Source organism: Hydra vulgaris, chromosome 11, assembly GCF_038396675.1.
Source record: "Hydra vulgaris chromosome 11, alternate assembly HydraT2T_AEP".
Lineage (NCBI taxonomy): Eukaryota > Metazoa > Cnidaria > Hydrozoa > Anthoathecata > Hydridae > Hydra > Hydra vulgaris.
The window spans coordinates 1,856,503-1,880,000 of record NC_088930.1 but is presented as its reverse complement, the minus strand read 5'-3'; the positions used below and the strand labels follow the sequence as shown (position 1 = coordinate 1,880,000).

General features: G+C 25.1%; 1 protein-coding gene across 1 annotated transcript in view; it reads right to left on the bottom strand.

Annotated features, from left to right (window-relative positions):
• The window catches only part of LOC100214096 (elongator complex protein 2), a 119,317-nt gene that overhangs the window by 76,020 nt on the left and 19,799 nt on the right, over positions 1-23,498 (bottom strand). Inside the window, exons 3-7 of the mRNA XM_065809779.1 lie at positions 21,493-21,554; positions 21,078-21,204; positions 19,786-19,866; positions 11,993-12,057; positions 11,439-11,511 (exon numbers count right to left, since the gene is read on the bottom strand). Of these exons, the coding sequence (XP_065665851.1) occupies positions 11,439-11,511; positions 11,993-12,057; positions 19,786-19,866; positions 21,078-21,204; positions 21,493-21,554 (408 nt within the window). The remainder of the gene's footprint in view (positions 1-11,438; positions 11,512-11,992; positions 12,058-19,785; positions 19,867-21,077; positions 21,205-21,492; positions 21,555-23,498) is intronic.

The following is a 23,498-nucleotide window of genomic DNA, read 5'->3' as shown; positions in this document are numbered from 1 at the left end:
GCTCGAATGCCAAAAACTATTGCTGCTGCCGCACCACCAGGTTGGGGACTCAGTAAAAGTGACAGCGGCTGGATGACTGCTGAATGCTTTTATGAGTACTTCACAAATGTGTTAGTACCACATTTGAAATCTATTAATACACAATTACCTACATATATGTTCATGGACATCGCTTGCATCTGTCTAAAGAGCTCAGCATGTATTGCTCTTTGGAAAGAATTCATTTGATTTCGTTGTTTCTTAATGCTACACACATCTTGCAACCATTAGATGTGTCAGTTTTCGAACCAATGAAAAAAAATGGCAGAACATTTGTCGGAAGTTTAAATTGGATAACGATTTTAATGAAATTTGCAGAAAAAATGTACCAATGTTGTTGAATAATTTTGTTATGGATCCAAATATGAAAAAAAATATTATCAATGGATTTAGGTTGACAGGAATATTCCCATTTAATGCAAACAATGTTGGTTATAAAAAAGTAATTCAAAATGTTAAATTGAATTTCTTAATTGATAATAATGAAACGAATCTTTCAAGCCATAATAATGTGGGAAACATATTTGAAAACAACGTTGCACCTGAAGTATTGCTACAGTTTGAAAAAACTGGAAATAAAGAATGGGGAGGTAAAAATGACTTCAGAGAATTGTTTAATTTTTGGAAAAAACTTAAATTTAACAAGAGCTCCAAACAAACCATAAATTTAATAGAAGCCAACAATAATGTATTGAACAATGAAATCGATAAAGAATCGTATGTAGATATTAGCAGTATGCAAAACGAAATCGTATCTAGTAATGTTAGCGAATTTGGAAAAAGCGTAATAATTGATGAATCCAGTGAAAGTAAATCAGCAGCAGATCCACCAGATTCAAATAAACAAATAATAAAAGATGTAAACCCATTACACGACTTTCTTTTATGACCAAAACAACCAATCACAAAAAAAAGGCTGAAACAAGTTGAACAATCACCGAGCGTTGTAACTTCATCCAAATGGTTAGAGATTCAAATAACTAGAGAAAATGCAAAGGAAGAAGAAGATATCAAAAAAATTGAACGTAAAAATAAAGCTGCTGAAAAAAAGAATTGAAAGAAAAAAAGAAACAAGAAAAATCTAAAAGACAACAAGGTGTAACAAAATAAAATAAAAATAAAAGACAAAAAAAAAAAACAAATTTAAAAAAAAAATTTAAATAGAAAAAAAGTTTAAATTCAGAAAAAAGCTTTGGTGGATAATTTTAGAACCAATGTCTTTTTTGTTTTGTAATCATATTAAATTTATGTATTTGTTTCTTGATTTAAATAAATAAAACTAAAATTAAAATATACGATTTTTTTCATACACGGTAGGTGGAGAATCGATTACGGTAGGTGGTGCTTTATCACGGTAGGTGAAGAAACGTACTAGATCTTACAAAAAATTAAAAATAACATTAAAAAAATAACTTTACTCAAATTCAAATTATATGATTTAGTTAATAATTGAGTATAAAATATTAATTCGAAATCCCTAAATAAAAATCTGTTATGGTTTTGGAGTTAAGAAGTTTTGAAGTTAAAAGTTTTCTTAAAGTCGCGGTAGGTGGTGCCATGACCCTATATGGTAAAAAAGCGAGAAATTGCTTTTAAAGATTGTTTACTATAAAAAACATTTATTTAAATTATCAAAAGATATTGTTGAAAAGTGTATTTTTTACAATGAATATAAATGTTTTAAAAAAAATTTGTACAATTAATTTTATAAACAACAATGAAAACGATTTTTTAAAATAAACTTTTTAATGAATCCATAAATTTAATAGTCATAAACATAACAAAGTTTTTTTTTGTTATGCTATGTAAACTTTCAAATAAAATTTGTTTACACTAAGCTAAACGCTTTCAAATAAAGTTTTAAAACGCCATTAAATAAATTATCATAGAATATTAAAAAAAACTTTTATTTCAAAAGTATTTTTTTAATGATGAATGTAATATTTTCAAAACAATTTGAATTCTTAATTTAATAAATAATGACAACAATGAATGCGTTTCAATAATTTTTTTTTGTAAATACTTTTTGATAATTTAAATAAAGTTAGTTTTTTATTAAACGATAATTAGATTTTTTTTTTAAAAAGAGTTCGCCTGATATTATAAAAACATTAGAAAAGTTTTATTAGTTCGTAGAGTTGGTTTTAAAAAGTTAATAGCTGTTTTAGGAGAATTTAAAAAAAATCTTTTTATTTTTTTAAATGTTTAATTAAAATTATTTATATTATTATTACTTTTTATTTGTTTATGCATTTTTTTTTTTTGATTGATATATAAAAATATATAAATAAATAAAAAATAATCATATAATTATTTTTATTTTTATTATTTTATTTTTATTGTTTATTTTTTTTTTATTTTTATTATTTTAGACATTAAAAAAAAAAAGATTTAATTGCTTTTCTCCTAATATAAACAAAATCAGCTGGAAACTCGTTAAACCAACGACGAGTTATTCAACTTTAACGTAATTGCAAAACATAAATAAAAAAAGCCTATTCATCACGCAACTGTAAGCCGTGACTGGGGGCCTATTATTTTTACAGATTATCAGCAACTCAGCTATAAAATTATATTTTGGAGTCAAAATATGACTGTTAATGAGTTTAATTAGTTTATTTAGAAATATTTATATTAAAATGTAATAAAAAGTTATTATTTTAAATTAAAAAAAAACTTAAAAAAAAAGAAAATATTAGCATATATTTTAACAACAACAGATACAAATCATTCTTTTCTTAACAAATTTATGATAACTTTAAAACTTTTAATGCAGGTTCTTTATCAGATCTTGGTGTAATTTGTGCACAAAAATTGTTTAAAAATATATAAGCAAGTGTGTTACAATGTTTTTGATTAATTTCAAAATAGTAAAATTCAGAAACTAGCAAAAAGATGTCACTTAAAGACTTACAACAAACTTTATCTTTTATCAAGTGAAATAAGATAAAACAAAAAAAAACCATTGGCAAACATCGTCTGGCAGAATTTTAAGACCGCCACAATCTATAGACTTGAGGTACTCACTGAACTAAAATCAAAAGAATCTATGTCAATATTTAAAAATAACAACAGTGATGTGTGATTTAGATGCAATTTTTCTATAATTTGTTGAACATTTATAAAGTAGGCACCCCCGGAACCTTGTCTCAATTTCCTGAATTTTTTTTCTAAATGGTCACTTGTAAACATACCAAGAAGAACGTAATCATGACTTGTTGCTAATAAATATTGACATAGCTCGACAATACCATAGCAAGTATGGTGAATTGATTTTGCAGTATCATTAGATAACTGCTTCACTCTTTTGCCATTTTTACAACACATTTCAAGAGCGATATCACCAAACTGAAGTAGAGTATTAAGATGGCAATCATCAGGACTACAAATAGGTGCTTCTAGTGGATCATTGTGTCTTACATCAGCTCCACGACCTTTCACATTCAAAATTTTCTACCAGGTTATTACTTTATTTATAAATATTGCAGTATCCTAAGAATTTGAAATTATTTGAGAATAGGTCAGCAAGGCATGAGCCTAAGAAACTAGCTCATCAGTTTTGCAAATTTGATGTAATGTGTGTCAAGTACTAACTGATGGCAATTGAAAATCATTTCTTAGTTTATTGTATAAAGCACGAGATGTTGAAAAATATTCAAAACTACGTATAAATGTATCTGCTTTATTTTTTTTTCTTCCAATAAGCTTTGCAGATATAACTGATATTTGTTTGTGAATAATGTTTTTCTTATAATCTATTTCCATGACATTTAAAAACTGTAGTATTTCCACAAAATTTGAACAAGAATCAACAATATTTATACAATTTTTACAAAATCTTTTTATAAAACATGATATTGGAATTTGTTTTAGAATTTGAGGGGGATGGTTCGAATTTACATTAATATACAATAACTCGTCATTAGGTTTTTTGTAGGGCTTATAGAAACTTTCTGAGAGGTTAAATGTGACATCAAGAAAATTCACTATTTTTAAATTTATATTTATTTCAATTAGGAAGCCAATATTTTTAAAAATATTGGCTTCCTAATTGAATTGGCTTCCTAATTGGCAATTAGGAAAAATTCCTAATTGGCAATTAAAAAAATTGGCTTCCTAATTGGCAATTAGGAAGCCAATATTATTTCAATTAACAATAGGCTAAACCAAAACTCTTCTAATGAAAATATTTTTAACTCCTCTAAACGCGTTTATGAAGATGCCCTTAAAAGAAGTGGCTTTCAAAATTTCGAGCTAAAATTTGAAAAGAAAATTGCAAAAAAGCGTAATACAAATAGAAACATAATTTGGTTCAACCCCCCGTACAGCAAAAATGTTTCAACAAATATAGGTAAAATTTTTCTAAAATTAGTAGACAAATATTTTCCTCCCTCTAATAAATTACATAAGATTTTTAACAGAAATACCATTAAAGTAAGTTATAGTTGTACAAAAAATTTAGAAAGAATTATAAAAGGCCACAACTACGCGTTAACTAATAAAAATGAACATATAAAAGAAAAAAACACTGATTATTGTAATTGTAAACAAAAAATAGATTGCCCTCTAAATGGAAAATGCCTTTCGAAAAATGTAATTTACAAGTGCATTGTTTCCTCACAAAACAACCCTGATAAACAATATATTGGCTTAACCGAGGGGGAATGGAAAAAACGTTATGCCAACCACAAACAATCGTTTAAACACAAAAAATATTCAAAAGAGACTATGCTGTCAAAATATATTTGGGATTTAAAAGAAAAAAATAAAAATTTTAATTTACAATGGTCTATTCTAAAATCGGCCCCTGCCTATAATAACATTTCCAAAAAATGTATGCTATGTTTGCAAGAAAAATTTGAAATAATTACTCATTTAAATCAAGAAAATTTATTAAATAAAAAATCTGAATTAATTTCTAAATGTAGGCACGAAAATAAATACCTCTTAAAAAATTATAAAAACAAATGACCAAATTAAACTATCCCCATTCCAAAGAAAATTATTTCATAATTACTTTCTGTAACTTCCCGTTAACAAAAAAAATATAGTAATTCAAAAATTTTTATAATAATTTATAACTTCCTGTAAAATATTTTTTTCTATAAATTGAATTTTTTTTGAGATTTAGTAACTCTTCCTGATGATACAGCAATGGTGAAACTTCAAGTCGAAGATAAAATTTAGATAAGTGTTTTTTACTAATTATATATATATATATATATATATATATATATATATATATATATATATATATATATATATATATATATATATATATATATATATATATATATATATATATATATATAACTCCTAACACTCTAAGGAGTTAACAAGTAAGTAAAAATACAGTGTTTTAAAATTATTTACAAAAATTTATAATTTAAAAAACATTAATACAAAGTTATTGGAAATATAAAAGAATAAACAAGATTAATTTGAAAAAGTTAAAAATTCTCTGGCAATTTTTTTAATGTGAGCTTTTCATCTTCACAATTTTTAGAATATTAAAAAAGGCCCCTAGTCACGGCTTACGGTTGCGCAATGAATAGGCCTTCAGTATAGAGCGCCATGGGTTTTTCAGATTTATATTAGTTGATTTTTTTAGAGCTATAGGTTTTAATTTTTTTTTTTAATTTCTCTTTTGTTAAGATTTCTTTTTTTTTTATATAGCTTAGCCTGTTTAAATTTTTTTTTCCTTTGCAACGCTTTTTTAATTATCTAAAAAGCTGTGGTCAAGCTTTCAAAAAAAACAATTACATGCGTGGTCAAGATTGTAGTGCGATCGCATGCCTTTCCTGTCCACAACTGATATATATATATATATATATATATATATATATATATATATATATATATATATATATATATATATATATATATATATATATATATATATATATATATATATATATATATATATATATAACTCCTAACACTCTAAGGAGTTAACAAGTAAGTAAAAATACAGTGTTTTAAAATTATTTACAAAAATTTATAATTTAAAAAACATTAATACAAAGTTATTGGAAATATAAAAGAATAAACAAGATTAATTTGAAAAAGTTAAAAATTCTCTGGCAATTTTTTTAATGTGAGCTTTTCATCTTCACAATTTTTAGAATATTAAAAAAGGCCCCTAGTCACGGCTTACGGTTGCGCAATGAACAGGCCTTCAGTATAGAGCGCCATGGGTTTTTCAGATTTATATTAGTTGATTTTTTTAGAGCTATAGGTTTTAATTTTTTTTTTTAATTTCTCTTTTGTTAAGATTTCTTTTTTTTTTATATAGCTTAGCCTGTTTAAATTTTTTTTTCCTTTGCAACGCTTTTTTAATTATCTAAAAAGCTGTGGTCAAGCTTTCAAAAAAAACAATTGTATGCGTGGTCAAGATTGTAGTGCGATCGCATGCCTTTCCTGTCCACAACTGATATATATATATATATATATATATATATATATATATATATATATATATATATATATATATATATATATATATAATACATGCATGCATATATATGCATAAATATCTATAAGCCATATAAAAAGCCATGGCATACATATTGCCATATATAAACATATAAACATATAAATATATATATATATATATATATATATATATATATATATATATATATATATATATATATATATATATATATATATACATATATTTACATATATAACTTTTATTTTCCATGGAAACTATTGTTATGTTCAACTGTTCTACATATATTGGTGCCAGTATTATTTATCTGTGACAGCTTTAATAGCCAGTGTTCAATGGCTTTTATTGGATTGTATGCTTCCATTTCCAGAAAATAAATTTTGATGCGCAATTGCATTATCAAGAACTTGTTACTGACTTGTGTTCTTAGAATTGATTTAACATTTTTCATTGCGCTAAAGCATCTAACCCGGTCTGCTGAACTTAAGCTATGGCAAAACAAAAAATCATTAAGAGACAAAAGTTTAGTTAATCTATCTGGTTTGAAATGATTTTGAGCTTGCACTTTTCCAAGTGATTTTTTCTTGTTTTCAGCCATGAAAAAGTCACTATTTGTCTATTCAAATGTGTTAAGCAACTTTTCTATTTCCGCAAACATATCTGGTACAATTGAGCATTGTTCAAAACATATTTCCTCATGGATGTCACAATACAAATTCAAGCTTTGTACTTTATCGCTTCACGCAAATTTACAATCCCATATATCGAACGCTTCTTTTATTTAAAACATGAGTCTGAATTTTCTTTGAATCCTTCTAAGTTGCAAATGGCATGCTTGAGCGAAAAATTTACTTCATGCATTAAAACATTTTTTTTTATTTGTTCCCTTTAACTTAAAACATAAACAATATTATTATTGGTATATTGTGAATATTTTATTAATTTAACTGTTTCTTAAATTTATTAGTAAACAATTTATTATTTATTACAATAAGTTATTAATTTAAAAAATACTTGTATATTTTTATTAAATACGTATGTAACTATATACATAATATGTGTGATTAAATATTTCAACTTAGTAATTAATTTAATATCTAATTTAAAACTATTTGTGAAGTATGGGGTTTAAAACGGCTAAATATAGTTTAAAAAAAATAATACTGAAAAAGTCTAAGCAACAGAGAAAAGTTATGTATTTTTTCAAAATACAAATATGTATTTTTATTTTTTATTTTGAAACATTAAATGTTTAGTAAATATTAATTTAAAAAAGGCTATTGAAGTATAACTTTGAAAAAATAATGCTGAAAAAACTAAAGAAAGCAACAAAATAAGATAATAAAACTCAAATTAATTTGTTCTTTCGAAGTAAATTTTGACATAAGACTTTTCAATGTGAGAGCGCAACAAAATAATTTTAACAAAGTTTTTGTTTATTGTAAACATTTTACTTCAATTATTAAATATTAAATGTTTATATTTCTAAAACGTTTAATAACAATAATAATTGTTTATATTACAATAACCATACATATTTCTTAATAATATATATATATACTATTTTATTTATTTATTTATATAGCTTATAACTTTTGTTTGTGATGAATTAAACCTAATACCTCTGAAAATTTTTATCGCTTTACACACATTAAGAACCAAATCATCATGAAGATCACCATAAACATAAAGTGCTATATAATTTTTTTTGTTGTGAAGAATGCCTTTGAGGCCTTTCTGTGCTGCACTATAGTCGCTTTTCAAGCTAATACTGTTTCAACTATGAATATGTGTCTTAAGACCATTCTGAAGATTCTCTAACACATTAAAGATATACGCAATAAAAATAATTAATACTACACTAAAAATATTAAGTAAAAATACATCAAGGTATTATCAATACTTATATCAATATCAATGCCTAATTCTAAAAATACATTTTTCACCATTAGCTTTGCATGCTATAACCTGCAGATATAACAGTAGAATTTCAATAAAAGATGAAGAGTTGCTTGCAAAATAGTTGCAGAATTTAGAGTTTCATTGGCATGATGGTTGCATCATTTATTCCCTAATGATAAGGTAAGTGAGAAAATTGTTGCACTAATTTTTAGAACATTCGTGCCATCAGTAGTTATGCCTACCATAACAGGCACTGTATTTTCCGCATGTACTATTAGTTAATTATTGTAGTTGTCCAGTTCTTTTTCACTTAGGAAACCTTTAAAATTGTATTCATCATTATCATTGTCACGATCTATAGGTTGGACATTTTATCTTCTATATGTACTAATTCCTTGCTTTCAGATTCATCTTCTAGATCTTCTACAGTGGGTGTTATTCCTAGACGCTTCTGCAGAGGATCCCATTTTATTTTGGTTTTTAAAAATTTTAATATTAATATTTAATAAGTTTTAATTATCAGGCGCATTGTGTTAGGTCAAGTTACACTGTCTATTGTTGGAAATCTGGTTTAGATAATTCCATTAATAGAATAACGAAGGTTATTTAAATAACCATTTGCTCCAATCTATAGGCATCAGTAGACTTCAGCCTGCAATAATGCTAAAAAATTTAACAGTGGAGAATTACATTCTGAATTTGTTTTATAAAAGATTTGATATTACCATTCAAAAATCTACTCCTTGTCTATTGTGATATGTTTTTCCGATATTCAACACATATGTGTTTCGAAACCAAAAGTTGCAAATGTACTTTTTGAGCTTCTGACAAAGTTGTTATGACCTGTTGAGCTTTGCTCAACTTCTTAATTTTTTTCTTTTTCTGTGCTTTTTTGTCGATCCGTCGTGAAGGTGTGCTGTGTATTTGTGGGTTTGCAATGATTAGTGACACTCTCGATTCAGCACCAAATATAATTGGAAATTGTTTGATCTCATCACATGCTTTCCTACATTGACTATCATCACTGCTTGCATTGGCCATACTAACAGGTTTGAGTTTTCTTTTTAGTGTGGTGAAAAAGTCAAATGTTATAATAATAAGTAAATGAAACCATTATAAATGATAATATAAAAATTAATCTTATAATAATAACTACAAATTACATGATGAAAAATGAAAATAATCAATGCAACCTACATGAAGTTCTTTAACTTATTTGTAAACTCAATAATCAACTTAGTATAATTTTGAATATACTATAAAAACCCATTATAGTTATATCATTTTTTATTAGAACCTTGTTGTTTCAACAAATGCATGAAACACATGTATTGAGTTACGCCCTGATTACTAAGTTTTTTTTAGTTGTGCATACTTGTCTAAAAAAGGTAGTGAAAAAGTCTATATACGATTTATTAGTATCGAAAATATTGATCACTTCACCTTTTACAAATAACTTTTAAGTAGTCATACTTAAATTCTTCACTATTATGTTTTTAGAAATTTTAACAGATATTGCTTTTACGAGTATTAATTTAAAAAAAAACATGGATATATTAGTAACTTAAAAACAGTAAAATTTCTAGAGGAAAAAAAGTCATTCAAAAAAAGTGTTTCAGAGTCTAAGAATTGAGAGAGAATTTTAACCACAGCAAAGCAGAGAATTTTAACCACAGCAAAGCAGAGAGAGGAGTAAGTAAAGTAAAAAAAAAAGATTTAATCACAGCAAAGTAAACATCTAGATGTTCAACAACATTAATAAAACAAATGGAAAAAGAGAAAATTGTATTTATCATAAAAATTATATATTGTAATTATAATAACTGTAATAATTTTATATGTTTAAAATTGATTGGGTTTTAAAACTTCAAACTAAATCATCAATGTTGTTGTTATACAAGAAAGTTGAGTTAATTAAAGATATAATATTCTCAAAAGCTAGGAAAGTGTGCAAGTTCATTAAGGAGTTCAATGAGATGTATTTTATTGGTAATTAATGCTTGAAGATGCAGTTCATTACTATTATTATTTTTATTATTATTAATATAAATATTATTTTTATTATTATTACCAATTCTATTTTAACCATTGTCATTAGGTGTTTACTTATTGTTAGTAGTTTATTCTATTTGTAAACAACCTTGAAATGTAATACCAAATATTTCAGAAAATATATTGATTGATTGAATATCCAATATAAAGCTAAATAAAAAGATACTAATGCAGTATTTTTCTCGTTAGTTAAGAATATTATAACCGTTATATGTAAAAGTAAAAACATTGACAAAATCTTAACTAAAACATTTTTTAAAAGTCTTTTAAACATTTTTTGTACATATTACATAGTACATATTAACCCTTACCTGGACGTTTTTCACCCACATTAGTGTGTTAAGATTTTATCATATTTTTTTACAATAATTTAAGCCATTCACTCCACCTTAATTACAGTACTGTTATAGAATCTAATAAAATACAATAATATAATATATTAAAAAATAATAAAACATGATATATTAAATCATAAATTGATATAATAAATTAAATAATTTTAAGGAATTTTAACAAAAAAAAAAGTAATAATAGATTAGAACCACATCAAACTTGTAAAACTCAATTTTGATAACACGAGCTGTAAATTTTAAGAGTCACAAAATTTTGCTGAGGTCACATAGGGCTGTGTTGAGAGTCACATAGAGCTGTGTTGAGAGTCACAAAATTGTAATTTTGCTGAGGTCACAGACCTGAAGTTTGTGTTTTTCAGATTTATTTTACTTTAGTAACAAAACATTGGTTTTAGACTTAATATTTAGTTACTAAAATAAAAACTGATCTGAAAAACAAACTTCAGATGTGACCTCAGCAAAATGCAATATTATTCATCAATATGATAAATAACACAATTTATTAATCTTATAACTATGAAAATAACTATGAAAACAGGTAAAATGATGTTCTTCAAGTTATCAAGATTTTTTCAATTTTAATTGAAATACTTTATTAAAAACAAACAAATATTTAAAATTGAACAACAAAAAAATACCTATCTGCACAAAGGTTAAACATCGAATCCAATCTTCATGTCCTTTCAAGCTGAGAACTTTTATTAAATTATTCTAAATTTTATAAAAATAAACAGATCATCCTTAGTCCTTACAATAATCATGATGATCATCATCATCATAATCATGATCATGATGATCATCATCATCATAATCATTATCATTATCATCATCATCATCATCATAACCATTGTCATCATCATCATCATCATCATCATATTCATCATTGTCAACATCATCATCATCATCATCATCATCATCATCATCATCATCATCATCATCATCATCATCATCGTCATCATCATCATCATCATCATCATCATCATCATCATCATCATCATCATCATCATCATCATCATCATCATCATCATCATCATCATTATCACCATCACCATCACCAACACCACCACCACCAACACCACCATTAACATCATTAACATCATTAAAACCATGATCATCATCATCCTTATCATTGTCATCATCACTATCATCACCACCGTCATTACCATCATCATAAAAAAGTTCATAAAAAAACCTGATCAACAGCATTTGTAAATAAACTAATAGATGTATCATCACAGCCACATGCCAGTAGTATACCTAAAAAGGATGTTGGATTTTTAAACCTTAAATACCTAAAAAGTATAAGGTAAAAAAATTTTTAATTTTGATTTAAAAATACTTCATTCTTAGTTTTAAAAAAAAGCAAACAGAAATACTTGTAAATATAAATAAAAAAAAATAAAAATCAGTTTATGTTTCAAAAAAAGTACTGTTGCATCAAAATAGAATTCTATAGTTAAATCTGTTATGACAAAAAAATTTACAATGACAACAAAATTTACTAAAATCATTTTTAGCAAATTTTGTTTATGTTTTAGTAAATGCCATGATTTTAGTAAACTTTGTTTGACAACAAAATAAATCATTTACTAAAATCGTGGCAGTTCTGAATTTAAGTTCTGATATTATATCAGTTTTGATATTAAGCTGTATTTGAAATGCAAAAAAATTACAAATCAAATAAGTAAATCACACAGTTATCACTCAGTGTTTGTAACTTAATTGTTAGCTGAATCAAAATACACAATTATACAAAAAATTTGAACAAGGGAGTAACAATATGATGAATTAAAATGTTTTGAATAGCACTTATCCTTATCTTTAATTGGTATTTAAACTGTCTGATTTGGATGTATATCAACAAATTAGCCTGTTTCTCTATAATGTCAGAAAGAGATTAGATTGGAACCTAGAACTTGCCTTTGTCAATGACACAATTATTTCTTTTAAACCTAACTTTTTAGATAAAATATAAGATTTAGCTGAGAATAATGGACCTTAGCATTAGACAATATCTTTTTGCATAAATTATTTGCAATAATAAAAAACGTTTTTTTCTCAAAAATGTTATTTTTATAAAAAAAAAAGTTACAACTAAAGTAGCTAAAAAATTGATAGATTCAACTTTCTCAAAATTTCAAGTACAGAAAGCTAGATTCAATGTATTAAAAATAATACATTCACAGATGAAAAAATAAAAAAAGTTAATAACTTTTATAAAACGCTATTCTAGCTTGTTTTTCTCGAATTGTAAATGATGTTTTGGATGCTTGGTTTAACATATTAAACCACACCTCAAAGTATTTTGGATGCTTTAGAATACATAGTGATAAAGTATTGAGAATTGCATAATATCAGTTAATGCATCAAATATTTTGTAACTCAATGAAAAAACTCATCACTTTTAAGGTATTTTTTACTTTACCTTTTTCTAATGAAAAGGTTGAGCAACTAATTTTCACTAATGAATAAAGTGAAAACAAACATATGAAACTCTCTAAAAAATAATATTTACAAAACTTTTTAAAGTAAATTTAGAAAAATTTCGGTGATTTGAATATTGAATTATAAATGAGTGGTGGAGTGCAAAGGCCCACACAATCACCAAAAAAGTTACATAACAAGCGTGAAAAAACCTGTTTTACATTTGAAGAACTTTTTTTCAAATTATATAATAAATAGGGCAAAATTATTTTTTCTTATAAATGAAGAAGGAAATTTTTTTCTTCCAATCATCAATTACTTGATTGAATCCTTATAAAATATTTTATAATAATATGTAATCACTCTTTTGTGTCATGTATTACAACTCTGCAAGTAAAATGTAAAAGTACAAATTGTATAGCTAATAATTTTATATTTAAATTTTATGGTTAAAAACTTTTACTTAAAAATATCTTTACATACTAATTTAAAAATTAAAATTAGGATGTACAGAGGGCAAGAGTTTGCCTAAGCCACTCTGCCAGGCTTTAAGGCTGTACTTTTGCATCATGGTTTTTTTTTGTTAATCAAAAAATACAAAATTATAGCCATAGAAGGGAAATAATGCAGGAAGCTGTTGCATATATACATTTATATTTTGAGTTACTAATTAGTAACTCAACATTACAACAAGTTACTGATAAGTAACTAAACATTACAACAAAGTTACTGATAAGTAACTAAGCATTACAACAAAGTTACTAATAAATAACTAAACATTACAATCAAGTTAAAAGTTAGTGATTAGTAAATAAAGATAATATGAAGGTACTGATAGGTAACTAAACATTACAATGAAGTTAGAAGTTATTGGTTAGTAATTAAACATTACAATGAAATTAAAGAAGCTGTTTTAAACTTTAAAAATATTTTTGAAGCTTTTTCAAAATTTGAATTTCTATAAATTTAAAATTGAAATTTTCGTATATGTATTTCAAAAATACATCCTGATTATTTGTAAACTTATTATCCATAACTTGGGGTTTTTTTAACCAGTAAACCTTGACCAGCAAGAACTTATTTTGGGAGGTCAAAATTTTAGTTTTGTATGAGATTGTTTATTTTAGTGTTGTATGAGATTTTTAATCCTGGTTTTTTTTTATCTTGTAAAAATTTTGTAAAAATTGCAAATGAGATTTTTATCACAGAACAGAAAAAAAGATTTATCTCCCTATATTTTATTCTCAATTTATCGTTAATGGTTTTTTCATTGAGTTTATATGTAAATAAAACATGCATGCTAGATTTGAAAATATTTTTTTATTTAAAATCAAAAATGTATTAACAAGTTTTGAATAAAGGGGATAAAGCAAATTTCAGAAGACAAACTGTTATTATTAAATACTACAAAAAATTAAAGAGTAAAAATATTTTGTTGTATTAGTGGATTTCAGTAAATGATGAAACTGGTTGTATTAGTGGACTATTTCAGTAAATGGCAGAAGCAGAAGCAAATACTAATGAAACTGGTTGTGCTCTTTTTTTTCTATAAACAGATATGTTGACATGGTTGTTTGAAATTGCTGTGAGTTTGTAAATAAAACTTCTAAAGAGCTTTACTCAAAAACAGGAGCAATTTTAAGAATAGAAGTAGATATCATATTGGAGCCAATGGATTAGTAGAGGGGCAGAATCAAACAAATAAATATACATTAGTAAAGCTGGATGAGGTTGCTCTGGAATGGCCATATATTATTGATAGTGCTTTGTTTTCATTGAGAGTTAGAAAACACAAGTTTTCACTGGTTTACGAAGGGAAGCAGTTCTTCCTGTTGATTTAATGATAATGATGCTCTTAGTAATGATGATTCTTACAAAAAAAATGGAGTGTTGAAAACATAAAGAATCTTTTATACTTTTTTAACTCTGCTTTAAAATTTTCATATCAGATTTTTACTGGTGAAAAAATTTGGGGAGTAAAATTCTAATACCACACAAGAAAGTTGTTCACTATTGACCATCATTCACAATTTTTAGATATAAAAAGTGACTTATTAGCCAACTACAAGCATTATAAAATTTATTTTGTAGCAACCACTTTGATGATGCAGTGTATTATTATAATAACATACTATGCAAAAGCTTCAATTTCATTTCATTCAAACTCATTGATTTACAAAACCTACCTCTAATAATTTACAAATTAAGCAAAACTAATAAAATCTAATCATTAAAAAAACATACACAAACAGAGATACAACTTTATAGAAAAGGATATTTTTATTTTATTATTAAGAATATTTTAGTTATTGTAATGCTATTTTTTTAATTTTTAAATACCAATATCATTTTTGGATTAAATACCAATATCATTTTTGGAGGTTTTTACATTCAATTAAGCTGACATATTTGCTGCCAAAAATATTTTTCTCTTATTTCTCCTTTTGAGAGCCAATTCTTAAAACAAGTAAGGTTTTATAGACATTTCATAAATAACAACCTATTTTATTATTTTTTACAATAAATACAAAAATTTATTTAACAACAATAATTTTTTGAAACTTTTAATGAAATTTAGCTTCTTTTGAATTCCAACATAATAAACTTTGGGAGACAATTATTTTTGGTAATATATGGCACCCACCATGTTGGGTATAATGATGCATGACTTCTTTTAATGTTGTAAACTAAAACTGTTTTAGGTCAGTATCAGGTTAGCACAAAGTGTAGAAACAGGGTTCTACAGATCAACAAACATTTTTGCATAAAATTGAGAGAAAAACAAACACCAGGTTTGCTGACATTTCTTTTAAACTTTGAAATTCACCTAAAATTTTGAAAAATGAACACAGGATTTTACTATTTTATTAGAACTTTAAAATAAAACATTTTGCTGATTATATTTTAAACATTTTTTTAAATCGTTTTTTTCTGATTTTATTTTAATCGCTTTTATTTAATATATACTTTTTACATATTAAATAAATGGATTGTATTTAAAGTTTAAAAAGAGCATTTGTTTTATTGTTGTTGTTTTTTATTAATTTGCTCAGAATTTAAATAAAACGTTTCTTTTGTCATTTTTATTTTAAATATTTTACTTTCGGCATGCTTTGAAATATTAAAAAGTTTAAAAGTTTCAAAAATTTGCAGAAAAAAATTAAGCTAAACTAAACATAAAAGAAAAAAAAAAAAAACAATTAACTAAAAAGAAAATAAAAAAAACTGATAAACTAAAATTCTCAAATAATAAAAATAAAACTTTACTAAAATAAAACTCGAAGAGGATATTATTTTATGCCTGTGAGCATTTTTTTAAACCCTATATATGCTCAGAATAGGCAGAAATATGAGCAATCTGATTCACTGATTTTAAAAGAGAGGCACGCGCACATTTGTTGAAAAATATAACTAAAATTAAAACAAGCAGATTTTCGAAATAAATAACCAAGTAATATAAAGTTTATCAATATAAGTCTTGTGCTATTATCAACACAGGAAATTCATTTTATCAAAATCTATTTGTACAAAAGAATTTTCACTCATAAAAGGTTTTAAATTTTAATAAAGTTTATCTTGGTGATTTTATCTGTTGTTAATTTAAAGAAATGGAAAAAAATGTGTGTTAAAGTAAACTTAAAAAGATTTATGTGTTTCTCATAAAATAAAATTTTGGTCTTGAAGCATACTCTTTGGTCTTGAAGCATACTCTTTGGTCTTGAAGCATACTCTTTGGTCTTGAAACATACTTAATACAAAGATAATATGCAGATGATTTTTAAAATTTATACTGATTGCAAAACTAGCTTACATGTTCCATTTGAATATATGAACTCTAAGGAGATTTTGTTTTCATATTTTATTTTAACCTTAATTTAGAGAAGACTGGTGTATTTTGTATTACATAACTCTAATAAAACATCATCCTTAAACCATTAAACGTTTTGTGATTTAGAAAAAGTTTAGTAGACAACATCTACTTATATAAAAAAGATGACAATTTTTTTATTTCAATTCACCTTCCCAAGGCCGAGAAGGCCACTGCAGACAAGGAGGCTACTTAATTGTGGTTATAACCCTCTCTTAACTCTATAACTCTGAAACACAAACCTTGATGAACAAGGCCACTGCGCTGAGAAACAAGTTAAGCACGGTTCTACCAGGGACGTGGTGAGGATCAAACTCGGAACCACTTGGTTATGAAGCGAGTGCTCTACCACTACCACTACCACGTTAAATTGGATATTAATACTCCATTTAAAAACTTAACAAAAGAAATGAAATTTATATGTTAATCTACTAAACAGTAATTTTTTTACATATAAACACTGACATTACAAGCAAGAAAAAATATTAAAGCCAAAAAGTTAACCAAATAAAGTTGGATTATGGCATCAAAAAATTTTTGCATTGTAATAATTGAAAAAAATTGATTTAAAAAAACCAAATTAATTGGTAAAGATTAAAACGAATTAATGGAATAAGAGTAATGAAGAAAATGCAATAAAACTTTTAGAAAAAAAAACATAGACTCAGTTGTCATATGTTTTTGTTTAACCTAAATCGACTTTTATTAGGTTGTAGCCTTGATGGGTTAGTTAATAATAAAAAGTTATATTTATTGTAATAAAATTAAAAATCCATAAAAGCTCAAAAAAAAACATGATTTTATACCAAAAAAACATTGTTTTAGACTTTTTTTTTTTTATTTTCCAGAATTTCACAAGTATTTAATGTAAAACAATGTTATATAATTAGATAATAAGTACAAAGTTTATCAAAGTTTGTTCTTTTATTTACTTTTTTTCCAATTATAGAATACAATAACCAGTATTTTGTTCAATTTAACAGCTATATCTAATAAACATGTGTTTTGTATGTATAAACTCTTGAGATAGCACATTCAACGTGAATTTGTGTGCATATTTTCTTTTTTCTACCTCTGAAACCATAATTCTCCATTAAGGTGTGGTACGTTAAGAGTTATTCCATTAGGTAATTAATATACTATATCTGTGGCATACAAAAAACTTAACCAAATGAAGGTAAACTATGGCATCTATTGAAATAAAAAGAACTTCATCAAAACAAAATTTTACATTTGAAGAAGTAAGTTTTCGATAAAAATTTATCGATATTATTTCAAAATAAAATCTGACACAACTTTATTTTAATATTGTTATCCAAGAGATATCCCCAGAAATTCAAAAAAAGCACACGTTATTTTATTGGTTGTACCAAAAGTTACATAATGAAACTACTCATAAAATTTGGAAATACGAAATACATTTTATTTTAGTTTTTTTAATTTTTCAAGAGTTTTTTTTTTCTGAGTATTTAATGTAAAATGAATTTAAATGACAGCACAATAAATAAAAAAATTTATCAAAGTTTATTGCTTTATTTAATATTAATTACAATCAGTTGCTATTAGAAGGTAAACATATTTTTACTAATTATAAAATACAATTACCAATATTTTGTTCAGGTTAACAGCTATATACCAACAAACATGTGTTTATAAGTATTGATTTTTGAAATTGAAATAAACAACATGTTTTTTTATGTTTGCAATTTTTCTTGTTTCTACCTCTTTACTCTTAGTTCTCCATAAAGTGTGGAATGTTAATAGTTTTTTCTTTTTGTAATTAATTTACTGTACCAAACGAAATCTGCAGACATCAGGTCATGGACTTTTTATTATAGTTTATTATGCTACAATGTTTTGTAACCTTTTATTACAGTAGAACACCAAGGTTAATTTAAATCAGCGTTAGTTTACATTTGGTTTTAATTTTTTTAATCTCTTGCTTACAAGCGCTTTTAATTCAAGAATGTTGCAAATTACCTGGGCTAGCTATAATAACCAATAAGCAATATTCTTTAACTTAAAAACTTTTAGTAATGTATATAATTTATATATGGGAGTAATTAGGAAAACGTTCTAAAAAGCAATTAGGTAATTTTTTTAAATATTTTTTTAGGTAAATGATAAGAATAATGGTAACTTGATATATAAAAATCATACCAAGTTATTATTATTCTATCGATATTATATTCTATCGATATGTAGAAACTGTTTTCAAAAATCTATTGTATGAGAATCACAGCATAGTCAAGTTTCATTATCTGTTTTATAGTTTGTTACAATTGTTGTCTTTTTTATAAGTTATAAAACTGTAAGGAAAATAAATTTTTTAAATCTTAATTTTAAAAATATTATGTTGAAAATCACGGAAATTTTGAATTCTGAAGTTTAAAATAGTACAATAATATACACAATTTGATAGGAAAATCATAATTTTTTTGTTATTATAATTTGATTTTTTATGCGATTATTCAATTTCACTTTTAAAAATCAATGCGCTTTGACATGCTTTGATTTTACCAAACACGTACTTATGCCCCTCTTTCAAAATCAGCAAATCAGATTGCAAATTTCTCTGCCTTTTCTGAGCCTGTATAGGGTTTCAAAATATGCTTCCGATAACAGCCTGATATATATGCTCAATTCTTAATTTATCATAAAATAAATTACCTCTATGCTACAAAATGAATTACCATTTGTTTCTGGAATTGTTACTATGGAGACGGCTAATGCAAATCCATTACCAAATGTCAATGTTTGCATAAGTACAAACTCTAAAGATAAAAAAGTGATATAATAATTTCTTCAAAAGATTCATTCGTCAACCTCCTTCATTCAATTATTCATCATGGTTTAGAAGTTATTTAAATCATATTTTTGAAATCTTTAAAAAACTTTAGAAAACATACTTGAAAAAGTCTGTGCTTTAGAGTTATAGGATTTAAATGGACTGAGATAAACAATTAATATTAATAATAATAATAATAATAATAATAATAATAATAATAATAATAAGTTGCCTTCTTGACTTTTTTGCTCCTTTTCCAAACATCTTGAAACATTTTCTGTACAACTATTTTTCCCATTAAAATAATATGTTTTTAAAATAAGGTAGATCTACTAATGTAATAATCCAAAATGCAACTTAAATGCCAAATAATTTCATCATTATAACATTTAATATTACTAAAAATAAACTATGGTAAAGATTTTAAAATCTCTAAACCTTCAACTGTTGTCCTTTCATTATTTCAATATATGGTATTATACATATTATTATTATTTTTTGAACAGCAACTGGAAAGCATCTTTGTTGAATAAATATATACTATATCTTATCTATCTTAAGAGCATAGTTTTAAATTTTTTTAAATAAATAATAATTTTTTTTTCTTTTTCTAAAGATAAATTTACTAGTAGAACAATTTAAATATTTATATCATTTTGAAAATATTTTGACAGCATAAAAAAGTTTAGTCATCCTAATTGGGAAAAATGGCGTTGGCAATTTTATGCCAATCTAAAACTATTAGAGATCGGCAAAAAAAATATTGACAAAAAGTTTTTGTCATAAAATATAGAAACGAGGTTAATTTTTTGCTGACCTCAAACATCCAAGGGGTGAAGGTCAGATAAAAGCTTGAGATTTTAAATCAAGATTCTCATTGACTCCAAGGTATTTGTGGCTGTGCCTATTTTAAGTACAAGAGAAAGGTATAGCTTGAATTTCGGAGCACCTGGGATTAATTCTAATGATATATATATATATATATTTAATCTTTATTTTGTTCTTAACATCTGTTCAATATATCTTTTAAACTTTTTTATTATATTTTCTTCTTCTCTTCCTAATTTTTCGTAATTTCTCTAGGACTTAACAGCTTAGTCTAGTCCTTTGATGCGTATTTTTTGCATTTTTGAAAATAGATATTGATTAACTAAAAGATGCTTTTAGATGTTTTTAAACACAAAATAAATCATTTACCTTTATCTTTTTCTTGACTCCAAATATTCACTGAAGAATCTGATGAACTGCTAACTAGAATTTGTTGGCCATTTTTTAAGCAACATGAACAAACAGAACAAACTGCATCAGTGTGACCGAGTAAAGTCTAAGAAAATATTTTTATTTGATTAAAAATCTTGTATTTTACTATTTCATTTAAAGTTAAGAAAATATATTGAAAAATTAATTTATTTAAATATTATATTTTAATATATACCCAGCAACCTATGAAATTATCAAATATTTGTATCTAAAAGTTGTAATGCAATATAATTTAATAGAATTGCAACATCACAAGGTGTTGCACCAAAAGTGTAACAGAACCAAAACATGTAATCAAAAACATGTAATTTAAATTAAATAGTTGAATAGCAATATATAAATTCAATGTTACCTGCTTTATTTTATTTTTTCTCCATACAATTAATGATTTATCAGAAGATCCAGAAACTATTTCTAAACAATTTTCAGAGACTTTAAATTAAAGATTATATATTGTTTTTCGTCATCTTAGTGGTTATTTGGTTGAAAGGGGAACCAGATCATGTTTATAGTATATATAATTGTTGTTTTTAATAAAATAAAAATATATTGTAATAAATAATATATAATAAAAATATAAAATATTTTACAATATATATTTCATATATATTTTTATAATACAATACAAATATAATTATTGTATTTTGCAAAAAAATCCTCTTTTATAGTGTCATATTTGAGAAAGAAAAAATAGGAAATCTGCTTAAACCATAAAAGTGTGGAGTCATAGACAATAAACTTAAAAAAAAAATGAAAACCATGAACATAAAACTTAAAAAAGAAAAAAAAAGAAAGAAATAGATTTAGCCAACAAATCAACTTAACTGCTTCAAAATCAACTTAACTGCTGTAAAAATACAATTCAAATATATATAAATAAATATATAAAATAACATAACTAACATCAAAAACTTGTTTTGTAATGTTAACAGTAAAAATAAGTTAATTTTTAACATAACTTGTTTCTTTTTTAAAACAAATTCACTTGCAAGCTGCAAGCAACAAGGCTGCAAGTAACAACTATTTCAGTTACTACGTAAACAAAGTTAAAGTGCAAGAAAATGGTTCAAAAGATGTAAATTGTGTAAGATGTAAAATGGTAAGATGTAAAGATGTAAAATGGTAAGATGTAAAGATGTAAAATGGTAAGATGTAAAGATGTAATATGAAATAGATGTAAACATAATAATAGACATAATAGTATATGTAATAGACATAAAAAGATGTAAAGATGTAAAATGTGTAAAGAAAAACACATAATTTAACTGCTGTAAAATTTAACTGCTGTAAAAATACAATTCAAATATATATAAACAAATATATAAAATAACATAATTAACATCTTGTTTTGTAATGTTACCAGTAAAAATAAGTTTATTTTTAATATAACTTGTTGCTTTTTTAAAACAAATTCACTTGCAAGCTGCAAGCAACAACAAGGCTGCAAGTAACAACTATTTCAGTTACTAGAAAGTAAACAAAGTTAAAGTGCAAGAAAGTGATTTAAGAGATGTAAATTGTATGTATAAAGAAAAACATAAAGACAAGAAAAAGTAATAAGTAATTTAAGATTGTGTTTTCTTTTCTTTTTTTTTTTTTTATGGAACAAGAGATTATAGGTCATATAAGCAGCAACCATGTAAGTATTTGCGGAGAAAGAAATGCAACCATGGAAACATGGAGAAATGCAACCTTACGTGAATCAGAGGTTCAAGCTTCTCAGCAAGAGATTACAATCCAAATTTTAACGTTGTTTAAAAGTAAAATAACACCATTAGAAGAACTAGCCTAAAAATGACACTGCAATTATATACAAGGACAAAGAAGTAAAAGCCTCAAGCTATTATTTCTAAGATATCATATTCAAGATCAGGCTAAACAATCAAAAAATGAATTTTTATCAAAACTCGAGTACAAACTTGTCTAAAAACCTTGTCTAAAAGTAAAATGGAAAACAAAGGAATAACTGAGTGCGTAAGCTGAGTAAGCTCATGAGCATGTGTAAAAAAGACATAGCAACCCAAGCAAGCTACTCACGTAGACAGCCATCTTTACTTTAAAAACATCATTTTTACATAATATTATTTTTTTTTGTGAAAGCTATCACACAATCATAGTTCACTTGTTTAAAACATCAGTGACTTAGTTCACTTGTTAAAAACAACAGTTACTTTTTTCACTTGTTTAAAACATAAGTTACTTAGTTCACTTGTTTAAAACATCCGTTACTTAGTTCACTTGATTAAAACATTATTTACTTAGTTCACTTGTTTAAAACATAAGTTATTTAGCTCACTTGTTTAAAACATCAGTGACTTAGTTCACTTGTTTAAAACATAAGTTACTTAGTCTACTTGT